Below are 13744 nucleotides of genomic sequence, written 5' to 3' on the forward strand. Positions count from 1 at the left end.
GTTAATGATGTTACATTGGCACCAAATTTCACCAAAATTCTGCCCAACGCCTCCGTGGACTTATCACACGAAAGGAACGCCTTCACACCCCATATTACCCACATTTCACCACTTCTTTTGACGCCAATGCGATGGAGGTCAGAACCACGACGCTAGTGTCGAAATCATGTGGTTTTGTTATGGATGGGCGAGGAAAATGTTTCAGATACACAGACACAGTAGACACGGAAAGGCATCAAGAAGTGGCATAAAGGGCGTAAATGAAACTGATTTCCAAAAATCTCGCAGTCTAAACGTGCATTTCACAGTGCCACGAGTAACAGGACGACGTTCTTGACATCCTATAACATTGCTGGCAGTCCCTCCGACGATTCAACTTTCTCTAAGGACACAACAGGCCCGCAACCCCACTGAATGTACTCACATCTCTTTGAAGTGTAGCACGATCAGTAGTTCTCTTTTGATGTACAGGGTGGGACCACTATGGACCATTCAAAACCATTCGGCGAAATTTGAACATGATTCGAAGCAGCAAATGATGTTTCTGCTTTTTCAGCCCTCCTGTTCAGCACCCGACTGTCGTGTGATTGCAGTGGTAGGAGGGGGGGAGGGGCGAGAGGGGTCGGCGGGAGTTACCTGCACAACCTTTTTGAGCACGTTAAAAGTGTACCTGTACAGAGAAAAACCGTAATGGATTCCTATGCACTTGCAGGTAGGCATCCCCTTGATACCATTCAGCTGAGTAGCACTACATTGCTACTCTAGAGCCTGCTTGCAGGCATACGGAACCTTATGTATGTCAAGCTGTTGCCTGCCCTTTGGCGTCTAGGAATCTGTCACTGATTGTCTATGTACAGGTATATATTTTTAAGGTTCTCGGCAAAGGTGCACGGGTGGCACCGAAGGAGATGCCAAATTGGGGAGTCAAAGAGGGACCCTATAGAATTTTATTCACAGGTATCAATGTCCCAAGATCTCTCTCCCTCCTCCTCCCGTCACCCCCCCCCACCCCGCCCCCCACTCCCCTGATGAACTCGCAACACGAGGGTGTGAAACAGGAGTGCTAAGAAAAAGAATAAATCCCCTTTGCTGCTTCGGATCGCGTTTCTTCGAATGGTTTGAGCATTCCCTAGTGGTTTCACCCCGTACACCAGAGCAAAAATTGCAGCTGCACTTCACGCCAAGGTGCGACGATTACTTGAATAGAGTTGCAGTGATAAGTTATCCTTATAGAACGGCCGAATATGAATCGTCCAGACGGTATCAGCAGTGTCAAAGTTTGCCAAGAACGTCATCCTGTTCCTCATCACACGGTGAACTGCCGTTTTCGACCGCGAAGTGTGTGGCAACCAACGCGCCAATGGACGGTGTCTTTCCTTTGTCCCCCTTTATGCCACTCCATGAGGGTTTTTCGTGTCGATTCTGAGCGGTGGTGTGTCTGAAACCTCTTCCTCGGGCACTTGTAATAAAATGACAAGATTTCTATGCTGTGCATTATCTTAAAAAAAGCTACATTTGGTACTCTGATTTCACACCATCTTAAGGGAATTCATGCATTTGAGCTACGATCGTGAATTGATGTTGCTCATCAACTACGATTCTTTCAGTAGACATTGAGACTATCCAGAATATGTATCCAGTGCAGAGGTCAACAACATCGAGGACTCCATTCTCCACCTACTGAAGTACGAGAATGATGCGTTATTTAGCTTTATACTAGGATAGTAGCTGAGTACCCAACGTTGCTCAGGTATACACGGGTATTTATTTCAATCTTCTATTAGGCCATCTCCCCCTACCCCCTCTCTCTATCGTCGTCCTTCGCTCTATCTCTGTCCATATCCTCTTCGCCTCCTCTGTCCATTTCCTCCTCCCCTTCTCTCTGTCCATCTTATAATCCCCCCTCTCACTGTCCATCTCCTCCACCCCCAATCTCGGTCCATCTCTCCTCTCTCTGTCTCTCCATCTCATTCTCCCTGTCGTTCTCTCTCTGCCCATCTTCTGCGTCCTGTTTCTGCTCTCTCTGTCCCTGCCTCTCCTCCTTTTTATTTATTTATTTATTTACACGTCAAGTTCCGTAGGACCAAATTGAGGAGCAAATCTCCAAGGTCATGGAACGCGTCAGTACACTAAATTACTACATAAAAGTAATAACAGATAAAAATAAAATGTTTGTGAACCAGAAAAAAGTCAAGCCATAAGTTTCAGTAAACGCAATCAACAATACAAAAAGATTCAGCTTAATTTTTCAAGGAAATCTTCGACAAAATAGGAGTGACCCATGAGGAAACTCTTCAGTTTCGATTTGAAAGCGCGTGGATTACTGCTAAGACTTTTGAATTGTAGTAGTAGCTTATTGAAAATGGATGCAGCGTTATACTGCACACCTTTCTGCACAAGAGTTAAGGAAGTCCGATCAAAATTCAGGTTTGATTTCTGCCGAGTATTAACTGGGTTTATTCTTGGGAATAAGGTAATATTGTTAACTAGAAATGACAGTAAGGAAGAGGCCAATGTCAAAATATCCAGACTCGTGAACAATGGTCGACAAGAGGTTCGTGAACATACACCACTTATTGCCCGAACCGCCCGTTTCTGAGCCAAAAATATCCTTTTAGAATGGGAAGAGTTAATCCATAATATAATACCATACGATATAAGCGAATGAAAATAAGCAAAGTAGACTATTTTTCGTGTCGAACGATTACTCACTTCAGATACCGTTCGAATAGTAAAAATGGCAGCATTAAGTCTTTGAACAAGATCCTGAACGTGGGCTTTCCACTACAGTTTACCATCTATCTGAAAACCTAGAAATTTTAACTGTTCAGTTTCAGTAATCATATGCCCATTCAGTGAAATTAAAACGTCAGGGTTTGTTGAATTGTGTGGTAGAAACTGTAAAAACCCAGTCTTACCGTGATTTAGCGTTAGTTTATTTTCTACAAGCCATGAACTTGGCCGGCTGAAGTGGCCGTGCGGTTCTAGGCGCTGCAGTCTGGAACCGCGAGACCGCTACTGTCGCAGGTTCGAATCCTGCCTCGGGCATGGCTGTGTGAGATGTCCTTAAGTTAGTTAGGTTTAACTAGTTCTAAGTTCTAGGGGACTAATGACCTCAGAAGTTGAGTCCCATAGTGCTCAGAGCCATTTGAACCATTTTTGAACCATGAACTTGGGTCATGAACTGCACTATTTGAAACCGAACCAATGTTGCATACAAAATCCTTTACTACCAAGCTAGTGTCGTCAGCAAACAGAAACATTTTAGAGTTACCTGTAATACTAGAGGGCATATCATTTATATAAATAAACCTTCTCAGTGCATCACCCCAACCCCAATAACAGGTTAGTGGTTCTCACTCCCACATTATTTCTTTCCAGGCAGTAACATGTGTACCATTTTTGGTTGAAATCTATCTAGGTATTTAAGAAGACCTTTTTATCCGCGGCTTTACCCGTGTACGAACGTCACATATATTTTACTTATACTCAACATATTTCACACCAATTTGTACACATAATTCACCTGCATCTCTAGCGAATTTCGCCGTGCCATTTCGTTTTCACGCACCTCAATGTTTATGACGTCTTATTCCTGAGCTATGTGTCGTAAAATGATATAATTTTCCAGACACATTCAGTTGCGTACATGAATATTGGCTGCAAAGTGTATCGCGAAAAGAGTTGGTAGTAAAGATGTAATAAATTAAAACTTCAGCGGTAAATTTCTTTCCTTTCACCATTTTGTGGGCAGTGTCAGCGAGAAAAAGCTTTGTTATGGTTTATATGTGAAGCTTGTTGCATCTGACTCAGTGCTCTCATTTAAACTACTGTATGAATGAAGTTTGTGCATCTGCTCGTCGTGGGCTACACTTCTGTTTCATCTCCATCTCTTTGAGAGGTGGTTCTTACCGCCACAGCACTTCTTTCCAGACAATGAGTGATACGCATAACAAATTTGGTTCAAATAGAAGAGGAGATGTGGAGCAAGCAAACAAATATACATACATACTACATACATACAGGGTGTTTCAAAAATGACCGGTATATTTGAAACGGCAATAAAAACTAAACGAGCAGCGATAGAAATACACCGTTTGTTGCAATGTGCTTGGGACAACAGTACATTTTCAGGCAGACAAACTTTCGAAATTACAGTAGTTACAATTTTCAACAACAGATGGCGCTGCAAGTGATGTGAAAGATATAGAAGACAACGCAGTCTGTGGGTGCGCCATTCTGTACGTCGTCTTTCTGCTGTAAGCGTGTGCTGTTCACAACGTGCAAGTGTGCTGTAGACAACATGGTTTATTCCTTAGAACAGAGGATTTTTCTGGTGTTGGAATTCCACCGCCTAGAACACAGTGTTGTTGCAACAAGACGAAGTTTTCAACGGAGGTTTAATGTAACCAAAGGACCGAAAAGCGATACAATAAAGGATCTGTTTGAAAAATTTCAACGGACTGGGAACGTGACGGATGAACGTGCTGGAAAGGTAGGGCGACCGCGTACGGCAACCACAGAGGGCAACGCGCAGCTAGTGCAGCAGGTGATCCAACAGCGGCCTCGGGTTTCCGTTCACCGTGTTGCAGCTGCGGTCCAAATGACGCCAACGTCCACGTATCGTCTCATGCGCCAGAGTTTACACCTCTATTCATACAAAATTCAAACGCGGCAACCCCTCAGCGCCGCTACCATTGCTGCACGAGAGACATTCGCTAACGATATAGTGCACAGGATTGATGACGGCGATATGCATGTGGGCAGCATTTGGTTTACTGACGAAGCTTATTTTTACCTGGACGGCTTCGTCAATAAACAGAACTGGCGCATATGGGGAACCGAAAAGCCCCGTGTTGCAGTCCCATCGTCCCTGCATCCTCAAAAAGTACTGGTCTGGGCAGCCATTTCTTCCTAAGGAATCATTGGCCCATTTTTCAGATCCGAAACGATTACTGCATCACGCTATCTGGACATTCTTCGTGAATTTGTGGCGGTACAAACTGCCTTAGACGACACTGCGAACACCTCGTGGTTTATGCACTTGAAAGACCAGGTGTGCCTCCAGAATCCAGAAACAATTGAACAGCTGAAGCAGTACATCTCATCTGCATGTGAAGCCATTCCGCCAGACACGTTGTCAAAGGTTTCGGGTAATTTCATTCAGAGACTACGCCATATTATTGCTACGCATGGTGGATATGTGGAAAATATCGTACTATAGAGTTTTCCAGACCGCAGCGCCATCTGTTGTTGAAAATTGTAACTACTGTAATTTCGAAAGTTTGTCCGCCTGAAAATGTACTGTTGTCCCAAGCATATTGCAACAAACGGTGTATTTCTATCGCTGCTCGTTTAGTTTTTATTTCCGTTTCAAATATACCGGTCATTTTTGAAATACCCTGTATATACATACATACATTTTTACAATATGTAGGTTTATCGAAATTAGAGAAAAGTATAGAAGGTTCAGCGAAATGGGCCAGAAGGATATATATCGTTTCACAGAGTACTAAAACTTTCATTCTGTTATCTCCCTCGTGACTCTCTGAACCATGACTCGGCGGAAGGATTAGCGGAAAGTGAGAGGCGATAAAGTGAAAACTTACGACCCAACGGAAACGTGCCTCCTTTCGGCCACAATGAGAAGTCTAAGCCGTTCTAAATCGGTTAGAATTAGGACACAGTTCTGAGGCGCTTCGAATCTTCTTGCGAGTCGCTCAATCTATGCGAAGTGTCTAAGGCCGTATACTTACAGTATGCCATTACTAAATAATTTTCTCTATGTTGTAACAGTAGCTGCCACAGTAGTTCTTGAACCAAGCACTATTTTAGCAAGTGAAGAGACGAAATGTGTTGTAAATTTTGAGGTTACTACAGTGTCTTAAATTACCTCTCAACACTGAAGAGTGAGTTTAGAATATTTTCTGAGTTGACTGTTATAAACATTTTTCGTAAATGGTCAACCAAACGGACATCGCGCTTCCTGGCTTTGTTTTAATATACATATTTCTAAAATATAATTGGCTGAAAATTAGTGTGAAAATTTATTTGAATTCGTCAGGCGTTGAGTGATCAACTGTGAATGTGTGAGACTTTAAACGGTATTTTATTTTCAACAGTGCCTTACCACTGATTCTGTATTATGTTCTTTAATTACATCGGTAGAGTACGACTTTAGCTTGGTCGCTGGCAACAGTGTTATTGTTCACAACAGAAAAGATGCGTAATAATTATCATACAAATAAAATTGTATCTTGAAGAGGTATGTTACTGGACTGTACGTCAAATTCTTAAAATACGTTCCCCATTCGATCATAGATTCGTTCTTCACCGTGCAGAGGTGTATAAGACTAATTTACACAACCGATCAGGGGACATTTATATCTTTCTTAAATATTTTCAACATTATAATTAAAATTAAAATTAATATTTATATCTTTCTGCCTTAAGATAATTTATGTTTGTACATATTAACATGGAAACAGAAAAGATTGTAACAACTACAGAGGTATCTCTTTAATCAGCGTTGTGGGTAAAATCTTCTCAGGTATTGTTGAAAGGAAAGTGCGAGTATTAGTTGAGGAGCAATTGGATGAAAATCAGTGTGGGTTTAGGCCTCTTAGAGGTTGTCAGGACCAGATCTCCAAATAATGGAGAAGTGTTATGAGTGGAACAGGGAACTGTATCTATGCTTTATATATCTAGAAAAGGCATATGACCGGGTTCCTAGGAGGACGTAATTGTCTGTTCTACGAGATTATGGAATAGGAGGCAAACTTTTGCAAGCAATTAAAGGTCTTTACATGGATAGTCAGGCAGCAGTTAGAGTTGACGGTAAACTGAGTTCATGGTTCAGAGTAATTTCAGGGGTAAGACAAGGCTGCAACCTGTCTCCACTGTTGTTCATATTATTTATGGATCATATGTTGAAAACAATAGACTGGCTGGGTGAGATTAAGATATGTGAACACAAAATAAGCAGTCTTGCATATGCGGATGACTTAGTTGTGATGGCAGATTCGATTGAAAGTTTGCAGAGTAATATTTCAGAGCTAGATCAGAAATGTAAGGACTATGGTATGAAGATTAGCATCTCCAAAACGAAACTAATGTCAGTGGGAAAGAAATGTAAACGGATTGAGTGCCAAATAGGAGGAACAAAGTTAGAACAGGTGGACGGTTTCAAGTACTTAGGATGCATATTCTCACAGGATGGCAACATAGTGAAAGAACTGGAAGCGAAGTGTAGCAAGGCTAATGCAGTGAGCGCTCAGCTACGATCTACTCTCTTCTGCAAGAAGGAATTCAGTACCAAGACTAAGTTATCTGTGCACCGTTCAATCTTTCGACCAACTTTGTTGTATGGGAGCGAAAGCTGGGTGGATTCAGGTTACCTTATCAATAAGGTTGAGGTTACGGATATGAAAGTAGCTAGGATGATTGCAGGTACTAGTAGATGGGAACAATGGCGGGAGGGTGTCCATAATGAGGAAATCAAAGAAAAACTGGGAATGAACTCTATAGATGTAGCAGTCAGGGCGAACAGGCTTAGATGGTGGGGTCATGTTACACGCATGGGAGAAGCAAGGTTACCCAAGAGACTCATGGGTTCAGCAGTAGAGGGTAGGAGGAGTCGGGGCAGACCAAGGAGAAGGTACCTGGATTCGGTTAAGAATGATTTTGAAGTAATAAGTTTAACATCAGAAGAGGCACCAATGTTAGCACTGAATAGGGGATCATGGAGGAATTTTATAAGGGGGGCTATGCTCCAGACTGAACGCTGAAAGGCATAATCAGTCCTAAATGATGATGATGACATATTAACCCCAAATGGAAAAAAGAAAAACGCCTTCCTGGGCCGGCCGCAGTGGCCGAGCGGTTCTAGGCGCTACAGTCTGGAACCGCGCTACCGCTACGGTCGCAGGTTCGAATCCTGCATCGGGCATGGATGTGTGTGATGTCCTTAGGTCAGTTAGGTTTAAGTAGTTCTAAGTTCTGGGTGACTGATGACCTCAGAAGGTACGTCGCATAGTGCTCAGAGCCATTTTTGAACACCTTCCTGGTAGGAGTATTCAAAAAAAGCTTGTACCTTTTCCCTCAAATAAAGTTGTCACTATTCCCTGTAACAGAATCATACAATCTCATTCCTTTTACCCAAAGACGAGTGAATTATACAAACACGAGTAACACATATTCTGTTCACAAACTAAATTTGTCCTATTCCTTTTCTGAACACCTTGGTTAACGCAGTGAACTTGTTTCGGAGGATAGTGGAACCACCGTCCGCCATCTTTATTTGCGATTTAAGTGTCGTCTGTGAATTTTGAAGAGTAATGAGGAGATTAGTCATAAAAGACACTCTTCCGTATCAGTGTTTAAATGGGTCAGAATTATTTACTCGCGGAAAGTCCCCCCTCCCCCTCTTTCCTCTCCCACAGCTATTCGAGTTTGCAAAATAGTTGAGACAACGTATGCGTGTAATTGGAAACTTTCGAGATTGTTGTCAGTAACCATACATCATCTTGCGTATTCAGATTGCGTCATTTATGTTTGTAACTGATTATTTATTACTGTCAGAGCTTCGAGAAGATATAAAGAGCCAGTCGCTTTGGCCACCTTTAGATCTATAAAACCTGTTTTTGTGAAAAATATCTCGTTACGAATCTGTTTTACTTACTCTACAAACGAAATTTTTTTCAAATATTTAGTTCATTGGTTTTCGTGTTATTGTAGATGAGCTGTTTTAAGGTTATACTTCATCTTGTAAAATTGTTCTTCAAACGGTACACGCCGGCCAACTGGAAATTCTAATATCTACCACCTACTCTCTACCCCTCACCCTGCCACCGCACTTTTCACATGCAGCTTTGTCTGATGGCTATATTAGTATTGATAGACTGTTCCGTTGCTTCTTCGTAGAATATTTTATACATTATGAATGAAACACACACAACGCTGGTGTAATATTCTACAATATATTGGAGAATATTACACCAGTATTGTATGTGTTTCAATCATAAACCATTTTAGTACCTACTGGATAGTTTCGTGTTCATTATTTTAATGTCGAAGCTGCCATCCACGGCGACGACAATATGTCTGCACTTATATTCCTTTTTCTATTTTTGTCGATATTTCGAAGCTGGAATAGCCTTCCTGTTTATTCTGCTGCACATCATACACTTGTAGATTACCCTGAAGCACTGTGGGTGACTGCTGAGACGGCGCCTTCTCCCTACATTCTCCGACTGAGATAGTACTCGTACTCTGTACTTAGTAACTTAAATGTTGTCGAAAGTTAATGCTAACCTTACTGTCTGTCTTCTATTTCTCCTCCTCCTCGTTTCCCCAAATTTCCTAGACGCAAAGCTCCGCCGCTCTGGCCACAGACAGGCCAGCCAGGGTCGATCGACCGACCGCCAACTCATCCTCAGGCAGTGTCGTTATTTGGATTGAATATGGAGGATCGTAGGGTCAGCACACCAGTCTCCTGGCCTTCGTCGGTTTTGCAGATCTTGGGACCGCTGGTCCTCATCCAAGCAGGTCCTCAACTGGCATCAGAGGGCTGACTGGACCACATTTGAATCTTCCCACCGATAAAAAATTACTGGCAGTACTGGGAACTGAACCCAGGTCCTACACATGGAAGTCAGCGACACTGACAACTCAGCTACGGAGGTGGACCAAACCTCACAAGGCAAATTCCAAATGGTTCCTTTGAAACAAACACTGCCGTTATTTTTTGGCGCCCACGTCCAGTTCGTGCTTGTGTTCTTTCTATAATGATCTCGTCGTCGACGGGACGTTAAACCTTAATCTTACTTCCTTGTTCTTCATCATCGTTTTCCTTCTCCTGTGTACTGTCAGAACTTCTCTGTTATTCATCTGAACTCATCATTATCGCCTTCTTCGCAGACAAGAAATAGATTATTCTCTGAAACATTCATGCTTTGATACACAGCTGTAGTGTGGCGAGTTGACACGTTTCGTGGTGTGCAGGTGTCATGGGTGCGACATCGGGACATCCACATCCTGACGGTGGGTGGCTACACGTACACGAGCGATCAGCGCTTCGAGGCGAGCCACGATGCGGCGCGGCGCGAGTGGTCGCTGCACATCCGCTGGGCGCAGCGGCGCGACGCCGGCATCTACGAGTGCCAGCTCAGCACGCAGCCAGTGCGCAGCCTCTTCGTTCACCTCAGCGTCGTCGGTAAGCCACTGAAAACCACATTCACGTTTCCAAATTAAGATAGAAAAAATAACACCACTCTTTGTCATGTCAGTTGTGCTCGGAGCTCCAGTAAGAATAACAGAGTCGGTTCTTAATGCACCACGCTGTGTCAACATACGTTGCACGCAATTTAGCGCCCTATTAATAGGGTAAAATCGACCGAACTGGGTCGAGAGGAGAATCGGATCAGTTTTAGGAATTCCATCCTGACTGTCCCATACGAAGTGGTAGAGCAACTGCAGGATTATTCTAAGTGATGGACCCATTTTGAAAACTTCGTATTTATTCAATTAAAAATCCGAAATGAACAAGCTTTATACCAATGAAAAAAGGAATTTTCAAAGTTTTATTCATAATGTTTGATATCAGTTTAATAAATTTAATAATTTGTAATTAATTTTTAATAATTATTTAATAATTAGAAATGTTATAATTGTTCAATGTGGCCACCGTTGGCTGCACGGCAAACATCGACGCGGTAGCCAAACTCGTCCCACACACGCGAAAGCGTATCTGCTGTTACTGAGTGCACGGCAGCAGTGATCCAGTTCCGCAGATCGTGGTTGGTAGGGGCGGGACGTAAACAGCTTCCTTCTCATAACCCCATAAGAAATAGCCGCAGTATGTGAGATCAGGAGATCTCGGTGGCCAGGCTGTGCCAATGGGGCGGTGCTCCATCCTGTTAGAAAATGAAATCCTGGGTATCTTCTATAACTTGAGGCAACAGCCATTGTTCCATCATGTCCAGGTACATGATTTCCATACAGTTCTTTCAGCAAAGAAAGATATTCCATGAATCTTTGTATGGGATACGGCACAGAACACGTTGAACTTCGGTGAGTCTCTTTCGTGTTCCAATGGGGAATGTGGATTTTCCTAACCCCATATGCGAACATTGTGTCTGTTGACTTTTTCATTCCCGGCGGGGTCAGAGATTTTCTCTGGCTCGTGATGACTGGGTGTTGTGTGATGTCCTTAGGTTAGTTAGGTTTAAGTAGTTCTAAGTTCTAGGGGACTGATGACCATAGATGTTAAGTCCCATAGTGCTCAGAGCCATTTGAACCATTTTTTGACTTTTTCATTGCTGAAAATTACACGCTGTAGAAATGCATCATCCTCCATATTTGTTAGAACATAAGCACAAAATGCGAGACGCTTCTCTTTGTCATTGGAATTGAGAACCTGCACAAGTTGTAATCGGTAGGGCTCGTACAGCAAACGCCGTCTCAGAACTTTCCATACAGTTGGTTTGGGGTTTCCAAGTTCTCGACTGGCTCTATTGGTAGACTCACTGGGACTGCACACAAGACTTTCTTGAATCGGTCGGACATCATCCTCTGACACACGCGATCGGCCTGTGATTTTTACTTTGCACACTCTCCCAGTCTGTTTAAATTGCTTAAACCAACAGCTACTGCTTTTGCGAGTTGGTGGTTGAATACCGAATATGGTACGAAATGCCCGCTGAACTGCAATTTGCGACTCACTTTTCGCGAACTCAGGAATGCAGAAAACCTTCTGCTCCACAATTGCCATTTCACTCACAACTGACAGCGAAATGGAATGACAGCCCGCCGTGCGAACTCTACCGGCCGCTTCTAAAACCATCACTGCCCGCTTGCCGCCTCCCGCCAAAAACTTTGAAAGTTACTTTCATTGGTATATAGCTTGTTCATTTTGGATTTGCACTCGAATACATACGAATTTCGAATAACCCTGCATTGCCATACAGCGGTTGTGTTCGAGCTGGGCGTATGCTGTATCTGATCAAAAGTATTCGGACATACAATAGTGGACATTAATATCGGGTGTGTCCACCCCTCGGCTTTATCAAGGCGGGAACTCCGCTGGGGACACTTTCACTTATGTGTCTGGAGCTCTGTGGAGGAATTGCAGCCCATTCTCCCTCAACAGCTGAAATCCGAGAAGGACGCTGGAGTCCTGATCGATATCGGTGTTCTAACCCATCCTAAAGGTATTCCATTGGATTCAGGTCGGGACGCTGGGTTGTTGTTGTTGTTGTTGTGGTCTTCAGTCCTGAGACTGGTTTGATGCAGCTCTCCATGCAACTCTATCCTGTGCAAGCTTCTTCATCTCCCAGTACCTACTGCAACCTACATCCTTCTGAATCTGCTTAGTGTATTCATCTCTTGGTCTCCCTCTACGATTTTTACCCTCCAAGCTGCCCTCCAATACTAAATTAGTGATCCCTTGATGCCTCAGAACACGTCTTACCAACCGATCCCTTCTTCTGGTCAAGTTGTGCCACAAACTTCTCTTCTCCCCAATCCTATTCAAATACGCTGGGTAGGCCAGTCCATTTCAGGATTGTTATTGGCCACAAACCGTTGCCTCACAGATGATGCTTTATGACAAGATGCATTGTCATGCTGATACAAAACGGCCATCGCTCCAAACTATTCCTCTACTGTATGAAGTAAACAATGCTGTAAGATGTGTTCGTATCCTTCTGTATTTAGCGTTTTCTTAAGCGCGGTAAGTGGATTGTACTTAACCACAAAAAGCATCCCCATACCTAACACCACCTCCGCCGTACTTCACTATTGGTACTACACATGATGGCAGGTAACGTCGCTAAACCCAGACTATTTCATCGGATTGTCAGAGGGTGTAGCGTGAGTCATCTCTCCAAATCACTCGTTTCCAGTCGTCTACTCTCCATTGGCGTCGCTTTTTTTTTTTCACCTCCTCAGGTGTCGTTTGGCATTGACTACAGAAATATTTGGCTCATGGGGAGCTGCTCGACAGTCGTACCCTATGTTTTAAATTCCCTACGTACAGTCATTATGCTAACTGGACTTCTGGTAGCACTTTGAAACTAAGGAGTGATTCTTTCCGCTAATTTCGTCCTATTTTTCACAACCACTCTCCGTAATTCTCGATGGTCCCACTCCGCAAGACGCGGGGCTGTGGTTGTTACTTCGCGTTTCCACTTCACATTCACATCAACAAAAGTCGACTTGTGCAGCTGAAATGTCCCTGAAGGACCTGTTACTCAGGTGACATCCAGTGACTAGCACATGTTCGAAGTCGCTGTGCTCTCTTGGCTGACCCATTCTGCTGTTATTCTTCTATACTGACAACACAGTACTCCCCACCTCCTTTTATAGTGGCGGATCTGCCTCTCCTGATATCTGTGGGTCAATTCCGCGTAACGTAGGAGTTTCGGGACACTTTTGATCAGATACAGTAAGTTGGAAAGTAGAATACGTTGCCAGATGTGTTAATTACTGAGTTAAGGTTTGTGTAAGATTGTGCTGTTTGTGTCTAGTTCCGAAAATATTCTACTTTTTAAAATAGTTTTAGATGCAAATTAATATATCTCTGATAATTCGTTTAGTAATTCATTAAGTATTCGTAGCACAGTAAGTTTATATATCGGAGAAGGGGGTATAACGTCACTGCTACGTTAGTGTGCTTGCTCCGGACTACCAACTCAAGGAAAAAAAGGTTTTGCGTTTCCGACGGATCGGGTCAGTACAAAGCGAG

At 43.2% G+C, this 13744-nt stretch overlaps 1 protein-coding gene across 2 annotated transcripts in view; it reads left to right on the forward strand.

The window, feature by feature from the left end:
• LOC124555555 (protein turtle homolog B-like) overlaps positions 1-13744 on the forward strand; it is a 434783-nt gene that overhangs the window by 239320 nt on the left and 181719 nt on the right. For both annotated transcript variants that reach the window (XM_047129511.1, XM_047129512.1), the window contains exon 3: positions 10003-10213. In XM_047129511.1, coding sequence (XP_046985467.1) covers positions 10003-10213 — 211 coding nt within the window. The remainder of the gene's footprint in view (positions 1-10002; positions 10214-13744) is intronic.

This window comes from Schistocerca americana, chromosome X (assembly GCF_021461395.2).
Source record: "Schistocerca americana isolate TAMUIC-IGC-003095 chromosome X, iqSchAmer2.1, whole genome shotgun sequence".
Taxonomy (NCBI): domain Eukaryota; kingdom Metazoa; phylum Arthropoda; class Insecta; order Orthoptera; family Acrididae; genus Schistocerca; species Schistocerca americana.